The sequence below is a fragment of the Nuphar pumila genome, chromosome 3, assembly GCF_984573655.1.
Source record: "Nuphar pumila chromosome 3, dmNupPumi1.hap1.1, whole genome shotgun sequence".
NCBI lineage: Eukaryota > Viridiplantae > Streptophyta > Magnoliopsida > Nymphaeales > Nymphaeaceae > Nuphar > Nuphar pumila.
This window is the reverse complement of record NC_143251.1, coordinates 117,492,239-117,516,870: the sequence shown is the minus strand read 5'-3', so window position 1 is coordinate 117,516,870 and position 24,632 is coordinate 117,492,239. Positions and strand designations below refer to the sequence as shown.

The window sequence follows — 24,632 nt, the reverse complement described above, 5'->3', positions numbered from 1 at the left end:
ATTTTTATGTCTTCGCATATCTCATTACAATCAAAGAATATTAAAGCTTGGTTTTAGTCTTGATTATCCCAAAATGTTGTTTTTAAAGCGTATTCTTTGCCTTTTAGGGCACTCTTATGTTGTCCATCACAAGTTGTTATATAATGCATCACTTTTTGGCCTTGTTATTACATAGATGTTTGTTGGGGTGAGTTATGTGCACCTTGTGTTATGTCATTTTAGATTGTCAACTTGTAGTTTGACTCTAAATGACATGTTATGTGATCCCTGATTATGAGTGTGTCACTCGTTTGTTTTTTACCATTGATTTTATTTTGGATGCTTTTAATTATATATACCTACGATGGATGTCTAAGGTTTGAAACCATAGTGTTTCAGGGTATATTGAAAAATTAATGTTCTTTAATTGTATTTCCATTACAAGCTTCCTTACCTCAAGTGTTTTCTCGTTTTATGCCGCTTATCTAAGTGTCATCATATGTAGACAAGAAATATGTTGGCTTTGTTCTCTTGATCTAGTAGCTGAACACACTTGTTTTGAGTGTCATTATATGTAGACAAGGATTGATGTTTCACACCATTGTGTGTGATGTTAGCCCATGGTTGGCTTTTGTGTCCTTGTTCTAGTCGCTGATACACTTATTTCAAGTGTCATTTTATGTAGACAAGAGATGTGTTGTCACACCTTAGTATGTGTTTCAACCCATGGTTGACTTTGTACTCTTATTCTAGTAGCTGAACATACTTGATTTAGAGTGTCATTATATATATATACAAGAGCTGTTTATTCACATTTTATGTGTGATTTTTAGTCCATGTTGGCATTTGTACTCTTGTTCTAGTCATACACTCATTTCAAGTATTATTATATGTAGACAAGAGTTGTTTACACACCTTCGTGTGTGTCTTTGACCCTTTGGTGGCATTATATTTATGTTCTTGTTCTAGTCGCTTATACACTTGATTTGAGGGTTTTTGGAGGTTTAATGAGGTGATTGCTTGCAATGGATGAACTATTGTTGAGAATTACAAAATTTTATATCTATGGGAATTTGAAATTTGATTTTAATATGAGATTTTCTAATTCATGTTCATTTTATAGCACAAATTGCAATGTGCACATGTTTTCTTTTAATCAAAGAATATATTTTGGTTGTTTTGTCTTACAAGTGAAACTTTTTGAACTCTTGTGTTTTATACACTCTCTTTTATCATATGTTCTTGAGCATTTCCTTTGTGAAATCTCCTTTAAGAGAATTACTCAATTCAATAACACTTGTCTTTGTCGTCTTGTAAGCTCAAGTAATATACCTGAATAAAGTATGATTGGAGTATGTTCATTAAATAACCATTTTAGTATTTATTCATTTCATTACATGATATCGTATGCATATACTCACAATGGCTTTTTAATCCCTCACTCAATTAAGATTCATATATTTTCTTATGCGCTACCACTTTGAAGGCTTCTTGTGTTGTTCCTTCGTGGGCTATTTCTTTATTCCCATTATGGGTTCATATTTGTCCCATTATGGGTTCTTATTATTATTTTTCACCTACTTTCTTACATGGTATTATACATTTCCGGATACACTTTAAAATTTTCTCATTTTTAATTATTTTCAAGGATATGTTTTTAAAGGTTGGTCTTCTAAAAATAGTTTGCATGCATAAGTAATTATCCTGTCGTGACAGATACTGTGCTTTAAATAAAATAATTATGTCTTTACTATGCATAGAATATCTTTTTGCACCATTGTTCTTTTTTTATGAATGATTTTGATTGATTCATCTTGTTTGGAATATTCCACTTGATTAAAGTACAAAGATATCTTTTACTTAAACTTTTTCTTGGTTTGTTCCACAGGATCTTGAAGATGAGATAGAAATGAGTACATTGGATAGATCATGAAAGGTGCTCACTATTAAAGACAATTGGAGTAAGACATTTGCAAATTTCAATGGCATTCTTACTGAAGACTCTTGAAGCCTTGAGATTCTTCCTCTTGTATTCTTCAATCTTTTTATTCCCCCACGCAAAGTTTGAGGGGGGGTGTTAAAATATATTCTTCAATAATTGTAATCATATATATTATATATATATAAAGGTTGATACATATACATATATGGTATATATGTATATATATCTACCTAATTATATATATAAAATATATATTTCTGTATTATTAGCCGTAGGGGTAGTTTAGTCATTTCACTTAATTTTTACGCATATTCTATCTAACGAATAGATTGTAATTCTTATTATTTTTTATTTTTTTTCCTTTTTATTTTCGTACTTTTCAAAGTACAATGAGGGGCCCACTCTTAGAGACGTTGGGCCCCTCCAACGGTCACAATTATGAGTGTTGGAGGGGCTCCAACGTCTATAAGAGGAGCCCCTCCTTGCTCCTCTTTGGAGTTATAAATAGGGGACTTCCCCTTGTATATTAGATATTCTTGAAGGAGCTTTAGCTCCATTGTAAAAGGGTTTCTACCTTATTTCTCATAATAAAGAAATATTCTTTTAGCCTTTTGGCTTAACCCCTTTGTGGATTTATGGGTTTAGCACTTTATGTGCTTTTGGTTGCCCCTTAGTGGGTTTGTCTATTTGCACCTTAAGTGTGCATTTATGGGTTCATTATCGAACCCTTTGTTTTCTAACAGCTATGTCCAACGTACCTTCATAGGTATTAATCCCAAATGTGGCCCAAGATGTATCATCCAATAGAGAGCGCTTTCAGAACTAAGATGGATGCTTAATAAGCTATTATAGTATACACAAATTTCTTTGATGGAAAGCAATGGATCAGTGGAACAGGAAGGTAGAGAAATGGTGTTAACAGTGTGTTAAGACTTAAAATGAGGGACAAATATGAGACTAAGTTAAAGGATATTGTTGCAATGTAAATGCTTATTTTGTTGGTCTAGTTAAATGCAGTTCGCGAGTTGTCAGAATTATATATTGATTATATGTGGGTTGCCGCCTACTTGGGGTTTTTGAAATATGCTGGAAATTGAAAGATTTTTTTTAGGTGCTTTCATTGACACAACATACTTAAGCATTGTAACATATGTACGTTGCTTTAAGCACATGCGTGTACATGAGATGATGTATGGTTTGTGGACATAGGAATGTTCACATTTTTAAATTGAGCTCTCATGAATGAAATCATATATGTGAATGCGTACACATAAGTACATGCACATGAATGTTGTGAACATATGCATATGGATGTTTAATGCATGCACATTATTACTCGACCAATATGAGTGTGCATATTAAAAGCATGTTGATATCATTGCATTCATGACACGATTGTTACGATTTTTGCATATGATGCATCGATGATCAAAATGAATCATCGTAGGCCTGATGAGCCTCGATCTTGGAATTGCTCATTCTTTACTTGTTTCAATGCATCACAAAAGTCATATGTATATTATTTCACTATATTGCACTGTTTTGCATTTTTCTACGGGCTGGAGTCCCGTGATGAGCTTCGCATTTGGAAATGTGAATTTGTGGTATTAATTTGGCATGCATGGTTGTGAATAAAAAAGCATATGGCATGTAATGAATGCATTGACATGTTTCTAATGATTTTTGCATATGAATGCATGAATGATCAAAGTGGATCATCATGGGCAGTGGAATGCCGAGCCGGTGTACTCCTTACTTGTTTATGCATTGCAAAGATCATATTTAATATTGTGGTTTTAATTGCACTATTCTATTGTTGTCATGGGTGGTAGACCGTGAAGAGCTGCGCATGCTGACTTGCGAGCTTATGGTTGCATATTGATTTGCAAATTTATGGAATTGATTTTAATAACAAGATAAGAAAGAGAAAAGTGTAATTAACAATTCCTTGATGTTCCTTCTAAAGAAAGGTAATCTTGGGCTTAGCGGTTTGGGAACCGTGAGGATACAAAAACTCCGTGTGCATTGTTGTTGCCCCTGAACCCGATATTAAGGTTCTTCTCCTAGCCACGATTTTAAGAAGAATCAACCACTTTGCCTGGGGTGATTTGTAGACACAACTCTTGTTTTGGTATACCAAGAAAACTGACACTCGTAGATGATGATGTCCTTGGTGTCCACGACATTCGATGCTGATTTCTAATGTTCAGATGGATGATGTTGTTTCCTGATATTGATCGAGGGTTAAGTTTGAAACCCAGTAATAAAATAAAAATTGTGTGCTAAGTTACCCTGAAAGCCTAACTTAACCTTAAGGATTTTACCCATTTGGTGTATCCGCGGGAAACAGTAATTAAAAAGATAAACTTAAATTGTGTGCAATTATTAGGAACATGCATATGGAAAAAAAACTTGACTAAAGATAATAATGTGTTCATACATGTGCATTGAAAACTCCTGCTATGCATTAGATCATGCATATTTACTCGTTCCCTTAATTGTGATATATTGATGAATGCATGATGTTTAACAATTGTTCCCCCATGCTAAATCTCTATATTGCTTAACTTGTGGTCCCTATTGATTATTAAATTGTCCCTCATGCTTAACAATTGTTTCCTATTACATAAATGATTAATTGAATTACGAATTTGTCATAAATGTATCCGTCTAAATTATTGCATGAATCTTATTTATGTTCTTTATGCTTATTTGTTTCATTAGAGGGATTCACAAAATTCTTTGGATTCTGACACCCTACTTTTTGTGTTTTTCGCAGCCTCAGATACCTAGTGGGGAAGACTTGCTTCTGAGAAGAGTCACGAGAGAACCACACGAATACATGGCAGATTACTTGGACGGCGTGGCTCCTTTTTTTTGCTTTTTACTTTCATTTACTTATGTCTCAGACTCTTTACATTTAAATAAATAAAGGTTGGTTTAATTTTAGTTTGGTATGAAAGATGAGTATAAGATCCTTTTGGTTGGTTATCCAATGGAGAGTGGAACTATAAAGGCCTCGGGTCTCAGGGATTGTTTCCGCACTTGTTTAAAAAAAATATAAAATTCTGCACTTTCTAAGGGTACAAGTTGGGGTCGTTACATAAGCAATTGATTTATGGAATGAATGATTTAGATTTGTTTATGGTTTGGTAGAGGTGTTTTTACATGCATGTAACCCGACCAAAATGTTTAACCGTTTTCAAAATAATGTTTCCACTATGAATTCCAATTTAAATGTGATCTCGAAATAAAGGGTTTTATCAATTGGTTGGCTTTTCTCGAATTTGTTTCTAAAGAACTATTAAACGTCGATGCTTGTGCAGGCTGACTACTTAGAGCTCAATTCAGTCAAGGCACTGCCATAAATGACACTGCTGGTTTTAAAAAAAAAATCTACACATTTTTGAGTTAAAATTTGGGATGTTACATACCTGGATCCGTTTAGGGCAATTCTCTCTATATAAGCAACTTATGAGAGAGAACCCAAGTTGATGAAATTGATTCTTGAGGTTTGTTTTAGTCTCTCTCTCTCTCTCTCTCTCTCTCTCTCTCTCTTTCCTTTATCTCCCAAGGGAACGCCTCTCCTCCCTCTCTCTCTCACCCTTTCTTTCCTTTCCACACACCCAAGGCAATGTGACTTGCCTTGGGCCTCCTCCCCTTACATTAACATGAAGCCCTTTATGTTGGGTGTGTTACACTCTTTCTCTCCCTTTCACACCTCTCTTATTGAGAATGTATATTGTCTACGAGTCTGAATCTGAGTCTCGATCTGAACCTTTTATGTAACCTGTAACATGATTTGATGTTATCGGGTCTAGGCTAATGTAACCCAGACCCGATCCAACTTGTAACATATATATATATATATTGCGGAATATATGGCACGATTCAATACATGAATTGTACCTCTCATTGCCGCCCCACTTTCTCTCAACTTTCTTTCTCTCCTGCAGTGGCTGAACGCTGGTGCGTGACCGCTCACATGGTATTGTGCGAATCTGATTCCAGGTGTGTCCTGTGAGATCCAATAATCTAACAGGTATAGTGATTCCATTTTTCTCCTCTTCCTTCTCGTTTCTATTTCCCTCCTCAACATCTATCTCTATTCTACTGTGATCCTTTCTTTTTCTCCAAAATTAAATTCTGTTTTCCTGATTGAATCGGATTTCTGTTGACTTCAAATCTCTCTCTTTCATTCAAATCTATATTTTTTTCAGCCGACGTTTTAAATCTCCTAAGTTTATCTAGGTCTTGATTTCAGATCTGAACCACGTATCAGATCTCCTCTTATTTCTTAACGCAAATCCTTGTTTCTATTTGAAACAAATTGAAATTTGTTCACATAACGTCTGATCTGGTATTGTCGACAGATCTGAATTCTTGCCAGATCTGATCTCCTTTTTCTTGCTTCTTTCATTTATCGAATTTGATTTCCCTCTCATTTATCGTCAACATTATTTCTGATCATTGTCGTGAGATCCAAAATATATATATATATATATATATATATATATATATATATATATATATATATATTAAGATCTGCTTACACGACTTGGATAGGGGTGTGTTCTGCCCTAGCGTCTGCCCCACTTTTGACGATTAACGGCAGACCTGGTCAAATCAGAATCAAACCAGATTTGACCTATTTCTCAATAGAAAGGGAGCACTGCTGATTATTTCTGACTGCCTGAAGCAAGACTGTCTGTACCCGTACCCTAAATAAAAAAAGGAGCGAGAATTGTATTGCTAGGTAATTAAATTACTGGACCGAGTGTTCCCTTGGGTTGCTGTGTTCTATTTATTGCCTTTCGTGTTATAGACCCCTATTTATCTTTCCTCATGGATTCCCCTTCTCTTAAGTTTAGTTTTCTTGGCCAACTCATATCTGAAAAGTTGAACAACTAGAATTACTTAACCAGGAAGAGGCAAATTTTGCCTTTCATTAGAAGTTTGGATCTCTCTGGACACCTCGATGAAACATTAAGATCTGCTTACAGGACTTGGATAGGGGTGTGTTCTGCCCTAGCGTCTGCCCCACTTTTGACGATTAACGGCAGACCTGGTCAAATCAGAATCAAACCAGATTTGACCTATTTCTCAAGAGAAAGGGAGCACTGCTGATTATTTCTGACTGCCTGAAGCAAGACTGTCTGTACCCGTACCCTAAATAAAAAAAGGAGCGAGAATTGTATTGCTAGGTAATTAAATTACTGGACCGAGTGTTCCCTTGGGTTGCTGTGTTCTATTTATTGCCTTTCGTGTTATCGACCCTTATTTATCTTTCCTCATGGATTCCCCTTCTCTTACGTTTAGTTTTCTTGGCCAACTCGTATCTGAAAAGTTGAACAACTCGAATTACTTAACCTGGAAGAGGCAAATTTTGCCTTTCATTAGAAGTTTGGATCTCTCTGGACACCTCGATGAAACAATTCATGCACCACCAGAGTTTGTCCTGCAAGAAGAGCGAGATGATAATGGAGAGGTTTCCAACAGATTAGTTTGTAATCCATAGTTTGTATCATGGAGGAGAAAAGATCAGGCGGTTGTGGCCTACATTACCTCTACTCTCTTCCAAGAGGTATTAGTGGCCATTCCAAATGAATGTTCGGCTAGGGAATTGTGGCAGATATTGGCACAGACATACTCACAGATTTCAGAGGCTAGGATTCTGCATTTAAAGAGAGAATTTCAGCTCTAGAAGAAAGAGAATTTATCAGTTACAAAATACTTGAACAAAGTCAAGAGTATCACAGATCAACTAGCCATGGTGGATTGCGAAATCCCTAACAAAGAAAAAGTTCAACAGACACTGAATGGTCTTGGATCTGACTACCACATGCTGGTCACCTCTCTCCTATGTCTTTCTTCATTGCCCCAGTTTTGAAGATCTACGCGTGAAACTACCATTAGAGGTGAGGAGATGGCACTAAATTTCAGCAATCATGATGTACTTGTCACAGGAATGGTGCTAGGCCGAGGACGTGGAGGTTTTGGAGGAGAACATGGACATGGAAGAAACAATGAAGGAGGTCGTGGATTGCTTCCCACGCCCACCATCTTACCTAACTCGTTTCCAAGGAACCAACAATCTAGAAATGTACCAATATGTTTTCAGTATAATAAAAGGGGGCACAATAAAGAAAATTGCTGTCATAATCTGCAAAACAAAGGCAAGGTGCAGGATCTTCTACTAGAGGAAAAGCAGGGGAAGGCTCTAAAGATAATGAAAATGAGAATGTGAAGAATCTCCTGATCTCCTGATTTCTGCTCTTTCAGGGTTGAACTTCAAACAGACTGAGCAAGGAACTTGGTACATTGATTCCGGGGCTGCTGCACATGTGACAGATGATGTTGGTAAGATTTCGAAACCCCTTTCTTATCATGGTAAATGTGCTCTTCATCCTATCTCTCATGTTGGAAATGTTTCCCTTCCACTCTCTAATTCCTCCTTATGTTTGTCTGCTGTTTATCATGCTCCCAGTATTGTCAAAAATATTGTTTTTGTTTCTAAACTTGTCGATGATACTAATTCTTCTGTCGAATTGACTCCTTCTGTATGTGTCAAGGATCTTCTCGCAAAGAAGGCGCTCGTTGAAGGAGAACGACAAAGAAATATGTGTCCTCAAGGAGTCTCCTCATGTTCGTGATGCTTCAACAAATTCACATCCAATGTCATTCAAAGATTGTTTTAATCTATCTCAGTGTAATAAGCCAAAGATCTGGTATCGTCATCTGGGTCATTGTAATCATTCATTTATTGAGAAACTTGTGTCTGGTGGACTTGTTCCACATTCTAGTTTGAGTGTTGGGTCTGATATTTCTCTTTGTTCTAGTTGCCAATTACGTAAGAGTCATGTTGTCCAATTACACTCAATTACGTAAGAATCATGCCCTTTGAAATTGTTTATTCTGATGTTTGGGGACCAACCCCACAATCTTCTTTATCAAGCAACCGTTATTATGTTATATTCATCGATAGTTATTCTAGACACACTCAGATTTATTTTGTGAAACACAAATCTAAAGTGTTCAAGCTTTTTCGCTCATTTTGTGCTTTAGTTTGTAATCAATTCTCGTCTAAAATTCAATATTTCCAATGCGATGGTGGGGGAGAGTATTTATCAAAGAAATTTACTGAATTTCTCCAAGATAATGGAATAAGTCGTCGAATATCTTGTCCACATACACCACAACAAAATGGTGTGGCAGAAAGAAAACACCGACACATTGTAGAAACCGTATTGAGCATGTTACATGACACTCATTTTCCTTTAAGCTTGTGGACGGAAGCTTTTCATTCCGTTGTGTATGTCATAAATCGATTGCCGATAAAATTGCTACAGCATCAATCTCCTTATTTTACACTCTTTGGGGTTCACCCTGACTATAATGAATTGCGAGTGTTTGGCTGTATATGCTATGTTCATATTGACAGTTCTCAACGTGACAAATTCTAGGATAAGGCATGCAGGTGTAAGTTTGTTGGATATACTGATCATTATAGAGGTTATCGATGCTATGACCCTATTACTGTTAGAATTCAATCTGCACCTGTATTGGGAAGAGAGAGAGAGAGAGAGACGAAGAGAAGAATGCGAGAAAGGGGGCCTGCGACTGTCACAATTTCTGAATGAAATCGTGACCTAAAACTTTGTATTTATTTTACATTACAAGGGAGTGGATTCGGGTCTGGTGTTTCCAGACCCGATTAAAAAAAAAAGTTACAATGTTACAATTACACTGTACTGTACATAATCCAGATCGGGTAGGATCCTCCTGTACATAATTTGGATCGGGTAAAAGGTTTCCTTGTACCTTTTTCACCCCCCCCTCAAGTTGATCATGGTTTTGGACCATGAACAACTTGCTTTTAAGCATCCAAAAACGATCATTTGTTAACCCTTTGGTAAATATGTTTGCAACTTGTCTTTCAGTACTGACGAACTCAGGCTCAATCTCCTTTTCTTCAACCTTCTGTCTCACAAAGTGCTGGTCGATCTCAATGTGTTTAGCACGACTGTGATGTAATGGATTGAATGACATGCTGATAGCACTTTGATTGTCACATAGCAAAGTAGTGTGGGATATCTTTTCTCCTACTTCTGTTAGTAGATGCCTGACCCATGTGACTTCGGCAGCAACAGAAGCCATGGATTTGTACTTAGCCTCAGTGCTTGATCTAGCGATAACTTTTTGTTTTCTGCTACTCCAAGAAACTAAATTTCTTCCAATGAAGACACAATATCCGGATGTAGACCTTCGTTCGTCAGGATCTCCTGCCCAGTCTGCATCGCAATACACAGTAAGTTCGTGCTCATCTTTGCATGACTGTGGTGAATATGTCAATCCATCCCCAATAGTCTCTTTCAGATATCTAAGGATCCTCTTGACCGCTTCCATATGTCCAGTACGTGGCGCATGCATGAATTGAGACACTTGATTGACTGAATAAACAATATCAGGTCTAGTAAAAGTGAGGTATTGCAACATTCCTATTATGCTTCGATACCTAGTGGGGTCATCACACAGATCGCCATCATGAGCACTAAGTTTTTAATGAAGCACACTCGGAGTTCCTAGAGGTTTGCAGTCTTTCATGCCTGCCTTGTTGAGAACATCTACGATGTACTTGTGCTGAGTGAGTGTCAAGCCATGAGCCTGGTTATCGACTTCTACACCAAGAAAATAACGCAGAACTCCAAGGTCTTTCATTTTGAACCGCTGACCTAATAAGTCTTTAACTTCTTGAATGTGGCCCGCAGAGTTTCCCGTGATGATAATATCATCGACGTAGATTAATAATAGAGTGGTCACAGGCTGGCTTCTAAAAATCAATAATGAGTGGTCCAGCATGCAACGTGAAAATCCATGTTTCTGAATCTCCAGCGAAAAGCTATCAAACCAGGAGCGAGATGCTTGCTTTAGACCGTAGATAGCCCTTTTTAACCTGCACACATGGGATTTACAATTTTGTTCTTGATATCTTAAGGGTTGTTCCATGTATACTTCCTCCTACAAATCCCCATGCAAGAATGCATTTTTCACATCAAGTTGACTCAACTTCCATCATGTTCAACAGCCAGAGAAATGATAATTCGAATCGTTCCCATTCTTACAACCGGACTAAAGGTCTTATCATAGTCTTGCCCTGCTTCTTGAGTGAATCCTTTTGCCACAAGCCTTGCCTTATATCGTTCAATGGTTCCATCTGGCTTGTACTTTATTTTATAGACCCATTTACATCCGACAACATTTTTGTTTGGTGGTATGGGAACAACTTCTCAGGTTCCACATTCATACAAGGCTTGCATTTCATCATTCATGGCTTCTACCCATTTGGTAGAAGTAGCTGCCTGATAGTACATAATGGCAGTTAAAAACAGTTGAAGATCTAGGGAGAAGTTGTTATAGCTAACCCACCTGTCAATAGGATGTCGTATGCGATTTGATTTTCTGACCTCAAGAGTAGGATTGACGACTGAGACATGGTCTGAGTGGCTTGATGTTGTCAGTCTCTGCCTAGAATAGACGATGCCTTTGTATATGCCCGGTACTTCCACTCCATTCTGTGATCCCGACGTCCCAGTGTTCTCAAATATCTCTTCTTCTTACTGTAAGCAGTCTGAGGAACAATCTTCATTGGAACCAGCAAAAAGTTCTGAGCTCGGCCAAGGATAGTAAACTTCAGTTGGCATATTCGTTGTGTCGGCTCCGTGATCAAAATTTTGTTCATAAAAAATAACATTTCTTGAGGTTCTAATGTGTTTGTTGGTGGAATTATAACACCTATATCCTTTGTAGTCATTTGCATATCCCACAAATCTGCACTTCTGGGCCTTGTCCTGAAACTTGTTTCTCAAGGACTGATCAATATGCACGTAGCAGACACACCCAAAAACACGCAGATCCTGATAACTGGGATGAACTCCAAAAAGACAGTGATAAGGGGACTTATTTTCCAGAATAACCATAGGCAGTCTATTTATCACATGCACGGCAGAATGAAAAGCCTTTGTCCATAGGTTGATAGGAAGATTACTATCATGAAGCATACTCATGGCACTTTCAACAATATGCATATGTTTTCGTTCAGCAATCCCATTCTGTTGAGGGGTGTGAGGGCAGGATACCCTTCTTCCTATTCCGTTATTTCAAAGAAAAGAAATAAAATCACGGGATGAGAACTCCCCACCTCCATCACATTGGAAAAATTGAATGGACTCGAAAAATTGATTTTTGACTAAAAAAAGAAAATTTTGAAACAGAGAGAAGACTTCCGACTTATTTTTCATGAAATATATCCAAGTATATCAAGAATAGTTATAAAAAAAAATTAGATAATATCTGCTCCCGGATCCAGAGACAATTGGAGTGGGTCCCCATACATCAGAACAAATTATCTCAAAAGGTTTTGAAGCTCTCCTATTAATGGAATGGAAAGGCAATACATGACTCTTGCATGAAAGACAACTGAAACACTTATGACTGCTCTCATCCCAACTGAGACTTTCTTTTGGAATGAGATTATTAGAAACAAGTTTTTCAATGAAATGACTCCCACAATGTCCTAATCGACTATGCCACAAGAATGGCTTATTACATTCAGAAATTCTAAAAACATTAGAAGAAGAGGATGAACATGACTCTAGTGAAGACTTCGAATTCAGATGAACCGGGTAGACAACATGACATGGAGCTTATTCAAAGACATACATATTGCCTCGTCTCTTTCCTTCAACAAATGTTTCACTCGTGTGTAGGTCCTTGACCTGCACAGAGAAGTGAGTGAATTCAACTGAGGCATTATTATCATCAATAAGTTTAGAAACAAAGATAATATTTTTCTTGATGTCAGGAGCATGTAGAACATCAAATGAGTTGAGGCTATGAATGAGCAAATGGAAGCTTTACATGAGTGTGGGACTTGGGAGATTGTTCCTAGACCATCAAACAAAAATGTTGTAAGGTCTAAATGGGTCTATAAGATAAAGTATAAACATGATGGATCCATTGAACGCTACAAGGCGAGGCTAGTAGCAAAAGGTTACACTCAAGAATACAGGCAAGATTATGACGAGACATTTAATCCTGTGGTCAAAATGAAAACTATTTGATTAATCTTAACTTTGTCAATTCAGTATGGATGGACTCTCAGCCAGCTTGATGTCAAAAATGCATTTTTGCATGACAGCCTGAAATAAGAGGTGTATATGGAGCAACCCCCTGGTTACGCAAAACATAGCCCCAACACACATGTTTGCAAGTTACGAAGAGCCATCTATGAGTCAAAGCAGGCCTCTCGTTCATGGTTTGATAGTTTCTCCCTTGAAGTTCAACGCCATCGATTTATTCGGTCTCACCTTGATCATTCACTATTCATTTTTCGAGTTCGTCAGGTACGCACTTTGATTCTTATATATGTGGATGATATTATCATTACTGGAAATTCTGATAAACACATAGAAGATGCTCAGGACTTATTGAGCCGACAGTTTAAGATGAAAGATTTGAGGGTCTTGCGTTATTTCTTGGGGTTGAGGTGGATCGGCAGGATCAGTAAAAGCGCGCCTCAAGGCGCAAAAAGCGCGCCTCGCCTCAAGGCGCAAAAAGCGCGCCTCGCCTCAAGGCGAGGGGCTTTGTGCCTTGAGGCACAGGCATAAGGCGCACACCTCATACACCTTGAGGCGTATGCCTCAGGGCGAGGTGCGCCTCAAGGTGAGGCGTACGTGCCTCAAGGTGAGGCGTACGCGCCTCACCTTGTTTTGGTAAATTTATATTTTTCATCTATTTTACATTGAAATTTGAGGATCTCAGTAGGAACTCGGGTCTGGCCCATGTATGGTATGAAAGTTCACAAACCGTATCATATATTAATTGGACCCTTCGGGTCTGACCCCGATTCTTTTTAAACCTTTTTATTTATCATCAAACCCAAACCATTGACACCCCTAGGTGAAAGGTGCTTGCCTGAATCAACTTGATTGATTGAACTTGAAAAGTAAAGTTCTTGAATTAAGTTTTGAGCCTGAAGTGGACCTTGTTGGGGCATTTGCACAAGAGCTCCAAACCAAACCAGTTTTTGTCCTTTTAAATCTCTTTTTTCTCTTAATTAGCCATGGAGAAGTTGTGTCTACAGTATAAAGCTGCACGAGTGCTCTTCATCTTACCATTGAGGATAGTTTCTCATTTTCCTGTCATTGCCAAATAAAATAATTAATAGAGAAGAGTTTGTCTTTCTATGTTGTTCTATTATAAACGAGTATCAGTTTTTTAGTATATTTTAACTTTTGTTGGTTAATCTCATATATTTTTCAGCTATTTCAGTTATGTAATTAGTTTTTGTTAGGCAAGGGCGACAATCCTAAACCTAAACAAATCGGGTCTGATCCATAAGAAACCGGGTCCCAAACATAAGCCCACCAAAAAACGAGGTCTGGTCCATAAATCCTGCCCAGTGTTGTGAAAAGCGTTGAGGCGTAGCGAGGCGCTCCACCAAAAACCGAGGCGAGGCGTAAAGCGTAAGCCTAAAAAAAAAGTTTTGAATCAGACCCGATTTGTTTAGGTTTAGGGTTGTCGCCCTTGCCTAACAAAAACTAATTATATAACTGAAATAACTGAAAAATATATGAGATTAACCAACAAAAGTTAAAATATACTAAAAAACTGATACTCGTTTACAATAGAACAACATAGAAACACAAACTCTTCTCTATTAATTATTTTATTTGGCAATGACAGGAAAATGAGAAACTATCCTCAATGGTAAGATGAAGAGCACTCGTGCAGCAGACAATGACTCAGGTCAAAGTTATAGCAGCAACTTCTCCATGGCTAATTAAGAGAAAAAAGAGATTTAAAAGGACAAAAACTGGTTTGGTTTGGAGCTCTTGTGCAAATGCCCCAACAAGGTCCATTTCAGGCTCAAAACTTAATTCAAGAACTTTACCTTTCAAGTTCAATCAATCAAGTTGATTCAGGCAAGCACCTTTCACCTAGGGGTGTCAATGGTTTGGGTTTGATGATAAATAAAAAGGTTAAAAAAGAATCTGGGTCAGACCCGAAGGGTCCAATTAATATATGATATGGTTTGTGAACTTTCATACCATACATGGGCCAGACCCGAGTTCCTACTGAGATCCTCAAATTTCAATGTAAAATAGATACAACAACAACAACAACTACGCCTTCATCCCAAAACAATTGGGGTCAGCGATATGAACCAAAAAAGAAATTCATTTTGGGTCTTCCACATGAATCCTTTTCCTCCAATCATTTCTATCCAACGCCATGTCCTCGGTGAGGTTCAAAGCATTCATATCCTTTCCTATCATCTCCATCCAAGTCTTCCTAGGCCTACCCCGACCTCTTTTAACTAATATATCTTCCCATTTCTCCAACCTTCTAACTGGAGCATCATTAGGCCTTCGCCGAATATGTCCAAACCACCGTAAACGATTCTCTCGCATCTTATTTTCAATGGGTGCAACACCTACCTTCTTACGTATCTCTTCGTTCCGAATCTTATCTTTTATTGTATTTCCACACATCCATCTAAGCATCCGCATCTCAGCTACACTCATTCAATGTAAAATAGATGAAATATATAAATTTACCAAAACAAGGTGAGGCGCGTACGCCTCACCTTGAGGTGCGCCTCGCCCTGAGGCATACGCCTCAAGGCATATGAGGCGTGCGTCTCAGTGCTTTTGCGCCTCAAGGCACAAAGCCCCTCGCCTTGAGGCGATGCGCGCTTTTAATAACACTGCCCACAGTTGATCAAGTGGCAGATTTGTTTACTAAGGGCCTTACAAGTATACGTTTTTGGTTCTTAAAGAACAAGTTGTACATGGTGCAAGATCATGCACAACTTGAGGGAGGGTATTGAGAATGTATATTGTCTACGGGTCTGGGTCTGGATCTGGACCTTTTATGTAACCTCTAACACGATTGATGTTATCGGGTCTGAGCTAATGTAACACAGACCCGATCCAACTTGTAACATATATATATTATAGAATATAGAGCACGATTCAATACAGGAATCGTACCTCTCATTGCCGCCCCTCTTTCTCTCAACTTTCTTTCTCTTCTGCAGTGGCTGAACGCTGGTGCGTGACCTCTCACATCTCTCCCTCACCTCTCCCTCTCATTTCCTCCTAGTTGCAGCCTCCCTAGGGGCTCCCAGAGGTGGCGTGGAGGTTGTGGTGCCTTCACACAGTGACCGTAAGCCTTCGGAGGCTCTACAACCCACGTCAAGCGTACCATAGCCAGTCCTTGACCACCGCAACCCTCGTTTGTGTTTCAGAAGACCAGATCTGTCCCAACAGCGTTTGGGCAACTTCCACACCTTATAGCAAACGATCTAAAGGCCTAGCAACCCCCCAAGGTCTTGCTTGGATTGTTGGAGGACTCGACACTCTATCGGAGAATTGGTAAGCCTCTCAGGTTATGTCGGGTGTGTTAAACGTACCGGAAGCACATTCCTCGTTGTTGTTCCCTTTGCTATGGGTGACGTCCAAAGGTCACCCCTACAGGTTGAGACCCTCCCTACTATTGTATCAGTCTCCCATGCTTGTTTGAGAGGCTTCAAGACCCAAATGTGTAGTGGATGTCCTGCCGCAAGCGCTGAGTTCAAGACCAGGTGATCCGATAGAGCAAATGTGTCAGATCTTGACATAGAGAGCGTGGGCCGCACCACCAGGTGCTTGATGAGACCTTCAACACAAACAAAATTTGTAAATGGCTGACTATACATTGAGAGCTTATAAAACTGTGGAAGATGTTTTCTAGTTTCCAAATACTATACTGTTGAATACACGATACTTAACACACTAAAGTATCCAACACATTGACCCATACTGCTAGAGATATGAGAAATCATTTGAACAAAACAATTTTATGGACCACTAACAAGTTCTTACGAGTTAATCTAAAAGGATGGCCAGAAGAAGTCACCTTCTCATCATTTTCGATGCACTCTAAAAGGGCAGAGATATGCTTAGCGGGGTCCTGAAAAGGAACAATACTGCCATCATACTGGTGATATCTGTCTGTGGGTTCAGGTACACTGACTATTTCCAATTTGGGAGAAAGAAGGATGTTAACCTGTAGAGGATGAATATACACCCATGTAATTTAATGGACTCGAAAACCTGAGTATGACATAAGGTAATCACCTCAACGGTTTGGCTAAGCTCTGGGTGACGTGAATGAAAAGCTTGGAATTGAAAATTCCCAGGCAGCACAGGCAATTGAATAACAGGCACTTTGCACTTCCCTCGATGGAAACTGTACTGAATTATATCACTGGAATTTGACAATTCTGAAGTTACTGTAAGAGTGTGAATTTGTCCATGTATCTCTTCATCGATGGAACCATTGGCATCAACAACTCCAAAGATAACATTTTCCAGCTGAGACCCAGGTTTGCAGTTTGCACCAATCTGCAACAATGAAACAGATGTAAAATAAACAAAGCCAAGAAGGCAATGTTCTCAAGTGGATGGAATATTGAATGCAGAACATACCACAGACATAAGCTTCAACTCCCTCTCTAGAACTGAGAACCTTCTGTTAAGAAACACTGCATCTCCAGAAAATACTGAGAGATGCACTGCAAGAAATAGCTGACTATTAGACTAAATATTTCAGGAGTCATGGCAGAAAAAAGAGGCCAGATATAGCAATCAAGAAGACATTTTCTTCATTGAGTAGAATATGCAGTAACAAGAAACTTTAACAAGCAGCGGAACTGAATGAAGGTTATAATGCTACAATCAAGTTTTTGCAAGTCTCTCTCTCTCTCTCTCTCTCTCTCTCTCCTGTTTTCATCATTGCATATATTCTTGATTATATCCATTTTATGATTGATATTACAAATCTTATATTTTGTTAATTAACTTTAAATCCAATTTTTTAGCAGCGAACAACAAATCATAATGATTAAAGCACCATCAAAATGTAGTGGCATTTTAAAATTATACAGATACTTTTAGGATCAAAATAGTTGCTGTCACCTTTCAAATTTGAATTGCTAAAGTAACTCTTCATTACTTTTGAAGCACTTGATTTGTCAATGCAGTGGCGGTATTGCAATTATTAGATCATTGTTGTGTTTTGTTTTATTTCCCTAATTAGTGGCAGATCTGTAATTTTAAAAATTTTATGATTATTCTTGCAACCATAAAAGTTCTAATTAGGGCCTATTCCAATATAAATAAGAGATATCATGGAGACACTCCTCTCCACAGAAGGAACTTTAATGATCACAGCTGCATTTCCATTTTTTGCTGAAACATGATAGTTCAGAAACTGGAAAAATGTCACCAACAAATACAATAGCATTTAGTCTACAGTGTGCATAAGAGCTATTCATGTCTGTGAAAGGTCCGACTCTAGCCATTTCACTTTAGCACATGCCACTATGTCAAACTGTATCAGGGAATGGATGACTGCCGTTATGCAAGTCCAATTCTCAAAGATCTAATTGTCACTTTCCAGCCACACACACACACACACACACACACACACACACACATATATATATATATATATATATATATATATATATATATATATATATATATGTGTGTGTAGCTGAGATGCGGATGCTTAGATGGATGTGTGGAAATACAATAAAAGATAAGATTCGGAACGAAGAGATACGTAAGAAGGTAGGTGTTGCACCCATTGAAAATAAGATGCGAGAGAATCGTTTACGGTGGTTTGGACATATTCGGCGAAGGCCTAATGATGCTCCAGTTAGAAGGTTGGAGAAATGGGAAAATATATTAGTTAAAAGAGGTCGGGGTAGGCCTAGGAAGACTTGGATGGAGATGATAGGAAAGGATATGAATGCTTTGAACCTCACCGAGGACATGGCGTTGGATAGAAATGATTGGAGGAAAAGGATTCATGTGGAAGACCCAAAATGAATTTCTTTTTTGGTTCATATCGCTGACCCCAATTGTTTTGGGATGAAGGCGTAGTTGTTGTTGTTGTTGTTGTATATATATATATAAGAAGAATAAAAGAAAGGGGGTAGCACACCACCATGTACAACATACATATTACATCCCATAACTCCTAACCAGGAATACCATTCACCCCAAATATGTGGCTCTATTGGATGATTATATATCAACAGCCTGACTGCCAATCTTCTGTGTCAAATTGTTCACTTGCCAAGCTTGTCTTATTTTTATACTCCGCTTGTGTATAACTGTTTAGTTATACACTGCTGGTCCCAAGCCCGGATAAAGGAGGAGGGTTGCGGTAGGCCAGTGACAGCCAGCATAAAAACTTAGTCACACCCTATGAATATGAACCAATATGAGAATTTCGTTGGGGTGTTCCCTATTGAGCGACGCGTTGTACTCTATAGGCCCGGAGGCAGTGATAAATGGGCAAGGGTTGCTAGGTCATCGCCTAGAAGCGACGTGTCACACCAGCGCCCGGGTGTGGTGTCAAATAGGCAAGGGTTCCCTCACTTTGTTGAACGGGTGGGGGTAAAGAAGATAGTTCAAGACTATAAAATTAGGTTAGCCACTTGGAACATAGGGTCTTTACCTGGTAAGTTGGTAGAGTTAGTAGATGTTATGTGTAGGAGAAAGATGAATATTTTATGTCTACAAGAGACCAAATGGGTAGGTGAGAAAGCAAAAGTGATAGAACCTTGGGGATATAAGATTTTGTATAAAGGAATAAATAGGAATAGGAATGGAGTAGGGATTGTTATTAGTCGTGAGTTTATAGATAATGTAGTTGAGGTCCGTAGGAAGGGTGATAGGATTTTACTTATTAAATTTGTAACGACCCCAACTCATGCTCCTTGAAAATGCGGATTTTTTTTTTTTAAAACAAGATGTGAAAATATTCTCAGAGATCTGGGGCCTTTACAGTTCCACTCACCGCTGGATAACCACACACCACAATAGAGCTTACACTTATCTTCCATACCAAAATCAAACCATTATTCATTTATTGAAAAACTGATAAACATGTCTAGAGACACTTGCATAATGAATTATTTAAAGTGCAACATCCATTAAATGAACCAAAAAGAAAACAAAAGTAGAGTCATGTTGTCCATATGTGATCTATCTAGCAAGTGCATGGCACCCGTGACTTTCCCAGACACCAACCTCTTCACTGATTTCCTGCTCCTGTAAAAAACCATAAAAGAAAAGGGTCAGAAATCCTAATAATTCTGCGTACAGATCCCTCTAATGAAAAATAAGAGAGCATAAAGAACACATGAACAATTTTATGTAACTTTTTAGAGGAATGCAACTCTGACAATTTCCTAATCTGATTTAAGCATTCATACCACATCTATTAAGTATACAAGAACCTTAATCGACAACAGGTATATCAATCTAAATAAGCAAGGTATTCTACATGCATTTAAAAATTGACCATCACTCATCCAACAACATTTATCATTTAAGGAAAGAAGTAAATTATGCATGTCCAAATGCATAGCAAGATTTTGCATGATTTATACACAATGTATGAATATCTTATTGTCTTCCATTTAAGTTCATGTTTCCACATGCATGCCCTATTAAATGCATACAATTTGAGTTCCTTTTTTTAATTTCCATCGCCCGCGGATACACCAAACGGGTAAAATCCCCGAAGTCAAGTTAGGTTCCCAAGATAGCTTAACACACAATTTGTATTTTATTACTGGGTTCCAACTTAGCCCTCGACCGAATCACCTTCGAAACATTAGACCTCCACATCTAATGTCGGGGACACAAGGGACACCCCACGCCCACAAGTGTCACTTCCTTGGTACCATAACAATCACAGTTGTGACAAACACACCACCCCTAGGTAAAGTGGCGGACTCTCCATAAAACCGTGACCAGGAGAAGGAACCTCAATATCGGGTTAAGGGGACCAAATTTAAACACACGAAGTTTTTGTATCCTCACAGTCTCCCCAAGGCCGGATTTCTAAGATCTCCATTCTCCAGATCGAAGATCTTAGAACATATGTTACACTGTTCTTATTTCTTATATTTTTTTTAAAGTCAATTCTTTAAGTTTGCAACACCATATGCAAAAGTAAAGTGAAAACCCGCATCCTCCCTTGCGGGAACCCTTACGGGACTCCAGCCCGTGAGGACAACGGGAACAATGTAGTAGTGTGCCCGACCAACTTGTGTGGTTTAAATGATGCAATTAAACATATAAGAAAACAACCAAGTCCACGGCTCTCCAGGCCGGTGATGATCCATTAGGCCATCGATGCATCACACAACAAAACCAAAGTGATGTGCTATATAACATCAAACTATTGTGCCAAATGCATATGCACCCATACAAAAAAGGTCAATCATAAGCATGTAATTTCCCACCTCACATGCATTTTTGAAATGTGTATTTCCTACATCCATACACACGTATCCATGTCAAGATATACTCCCTGTGGTTGTGTGTGCACGTGAACAAAATTGTTTATTATGCATGTCCCTGGTAAGTGAAACCTCAAACATTTAGTATATGCATACTTTTCTTGAAGAAGTGTATTCATATCAATGCATGGATACATTAAGTAAATACTCAACAGTCAATGAAATGGTTTCTTTTCAAAGAAGTGATTTTTCTTTAGTGTACACATTTGATACATACCCATACCCAATATTCAGACTTAAAGTAAATGCATAATTTCAACTAATACATGGAATCACAATCAGCAAGTAGATACACAACACTTCTACATATGCTTTAAAATCCCCAGGTTTCGGAGTTCACACCTGCTCCCAGTATATTCATGTAGTCCACTACAGCTGAATATTGAATCATTCAGACATATTTAGTCATAGGCATGTGAAATTTCGTTCCAGCATGTACATAGCTGAAAAACTCTACCATTCGTCCAAGTCTTAAAGTATACAGATACGACCCCTACTACCAGACATATTTATTTATTTATAGTTTTATTTTGTCATATTTCTTTTCTTCATTTCGGGCACGTGGATGGCATTATTCAGATTTTTCCATGTAAGAGGTTCATTTCCAAAGCCTCACATATAAAATATAGCAACGGACATGATTCTGGAAGGATCAGCAACCGCAAATCCAAATCAAGAATTTACTGGGGTAGGCAGACATGCTGTTTAGGATGTTCAGTGCTTGGAACATCACTTCCCCTTCTGCTGGGTGTCTAGTTTAACTCAGTTCTACATAGCATAATTTCATACTATCATGGTTGACTTGAGTTAACCCTCAGATTTGGAACACATCATAGTTTGAGTATTCAAAATTTAGAACATGCACCAATGTAGATACGAGGATATACTCAAAATAGGAATTTTCAGCACATTATAAGCTTAACATGGACAAAAATCAGAATCTGCTATAATTTGTACATTAAATGGATAGCACCTAAGTATACTCAGGCATCGGTTTAAGCAATTTCATGATCAAAGGAAATACACAGCCATTATACATCGAAGAGTTAAGCAACTATGCCAACCTTCTGTGAAAGTTGAATCACTGCTATCACTTAGGGGTTAGGTAAAAGGTAGCACATATAAAAAAAAATCGCCAGAAGCCTGTGGCCATCTGCAAGTCAAAAGCTATATATGATGTGTAGCAAATGAATTCATATTTGAAGGACAAATTTTTTTATGGCTTAAGAAGGAAATATAATTCAAAAAAAAAGATAACACAACATGAACAATTACATCACTTCATGCTGGAGTTAACAAAGTCTCATTTATCTAGGTCCAAAGCTACAATCAGAACCCCGAAGAGTTTTTTTTTGTTTGGGCATGACCCAACCACCTAATCAGTGGAGCTTATCGTGAAAAAAGAATCGATCCACCATGAACTCCATCTGGTTCCCAAGGATTTCATCCAAAGAAAAAAAAACAACATAAAATCGAACCAGGGTTCGATTTCTCAGTCATCTTCACAAGAGGGGACTCGTACCTTTGCCTGGCGTTAGATGGCTGCTGCAATCGCTTGCAGTTGGCCCTGCCAAAACCGATTGCTCACTGAGAAGGACGTGGGCACGATCAAGCACTCCTACCTTCCGATCGCCGGAGATGAGACCGGCGGCACCTCCTTGCCGACGAGAGAGAGAGAGAGAGAGAGAGAGAGAGAGAGAATGAATGGGGAAAAGGGACCAACTCGGGACCCTCTTTTGAAGGGGAAGGCCCGGCAAAATCGGAGCCCCCTTCCCTCCAGCGGTTGCGCTTCAAACCCCCCCTCCCTTTCTTTCATGCGACTTCAGTTAGGGTTCTCTCTCAGAACCCTAACTCCTTTCTACCGTTTCAGGTTTTATCGGGTTGCCTTATTAACCCCCCCCCTCTTTATCGTTTTAACGACAGGGCCGGGTCCGGGTCTGCGACCTGCGACTCGGGATCCAAACACGGTCGCGATTCTGGACCCGCGCCTCCCACTCGGTATGGATCCACAGATTGGATCCAAATGGATCCAATTGTGGATCCCCTAAAAATACTCGTACAATATATATATATATATATATATATATATAGGGTATTTTACCTATATCCATAAGGATCCTATCTGGGTCTTGGATCCGGAATGTGGATCCCAAGCCCATTTATGCATTATATACATAGCTATCACTTGAATAATTCGCTTAATTAAAATTTTTGCACTTATATATGTACATATAAGTTCATACGAGATAAATATATATGTAAAGACCCCTTTATGGGTCCCGGATCCGCGACTTGGATCCGGGGCCCAAATCACATTGTTATGAAATTTATATTATAATATATTTAAATAAATGCCTAAAAATTTGTGATTATTACAAAATTATTATTAGGTACGGATATTATTAATATTATTAGTGTTTATGCACCTCAAATTAGGTTTAGATGATTCCATTTAGCGTCAATTTTGGAAAGATTTAGATGGAATAGTACAAGGGATATCTTATGGACAAAAGCTTTTCATCGGCGGTGACCTTAATGGACATGTAGGCATTAGTAAGGATGGATTTGAAAGTATCCATGGAGGCTATGGTATAGGAGAAAGAAACGAAAGTGGATAAAGGATTTTAGATTTTGGTTTGTCCTATGATATGATCTTAGCAAACACTTGGTTTAGGAAGAGGGAGTCTCACCTAGTAACATTTAAAAGTGAGGTTAATACGAGTCAGATAGATTTTTTCCTACTTCGAAAGAGAGATAGGGGTTGTTGCATCGATTGTAAGGTTATACCGGGAGAAAGTGTAGCTACACAACATAGTCTTAATTTTAGATCTTAGAATTAAAAAATGTCGCAAAAGGGATAGACATAGGATAGATCCTAAAATTAAGTGGTGGGCACTGAAAGGAGCTAAACAAGGAATGTTTGTAGAGCAGGTAGTTAAGGAAGCTGATTGGTGTCTCGAGGAGGATACAGAATCAATGTGAAATAAGATAGCGGGTGGCATGAGAAAAGTGGCTAAGGAGGTATTAGGTGAGTCTAAAGGCGGTGCACCGCTAGGTAAGGATACATCATGGTGGAACGAGGATATCAAATTAGCTATTAAGGTTAAAAGAGAGTGTTATAGAAATCTAAGTAAGAGTCGTGATAATGAGAATTTGGAGAAGTATATGATAGCAAAGAAGGAAGCTAAAAAAGTAGTTCGAAACGCGAGGGCTAAGGTATATAAGGAGGTTTATGACAAGTTGGATACCAAAGAAGGCGAGAAGGATATTTATAGGCTTACA

The 24,632-nt window shown here is 38.4% G+C and overlaps 1 protein-coding gene across 3 annotated transcripts in view; it reads right to left on the bottom strand.

Moving 5' to 3' along the window:
* The window catches only part of LOC149843423 (En/Spm-like transposon), a 150,358-nt gene that overhangs the window by 42,855 nt on the left and 82,871 nt on the right, over positions 1–24,632 (bottom strand). Inside the window, exons 6-8 of one of the 3 annotated variants that reach the window (XM_089999786.1) lie at positions 17,455–17,540; positions 17,104–17,370; positions 16,883–16,936 (exon numbers count right to left, since the gene is read on the bottom strand). In XM_089999786.1, coding sequence (XP_089855912.1) covers positions 16,883–16,936; positions 17,104–17,370; positions 17,455–17,540 — 407 coding nt within the window. Of the gene's footprint in view, positions 1–16,882; positions 17,033–17,103; positions 17,371–17,454; positions 17,541–24,632 lie in introns of all 3 variants that reach the window. The other 2 variants (XM_089999785.1, XM_089999784.1) reach the window with 2 other exon arrangements.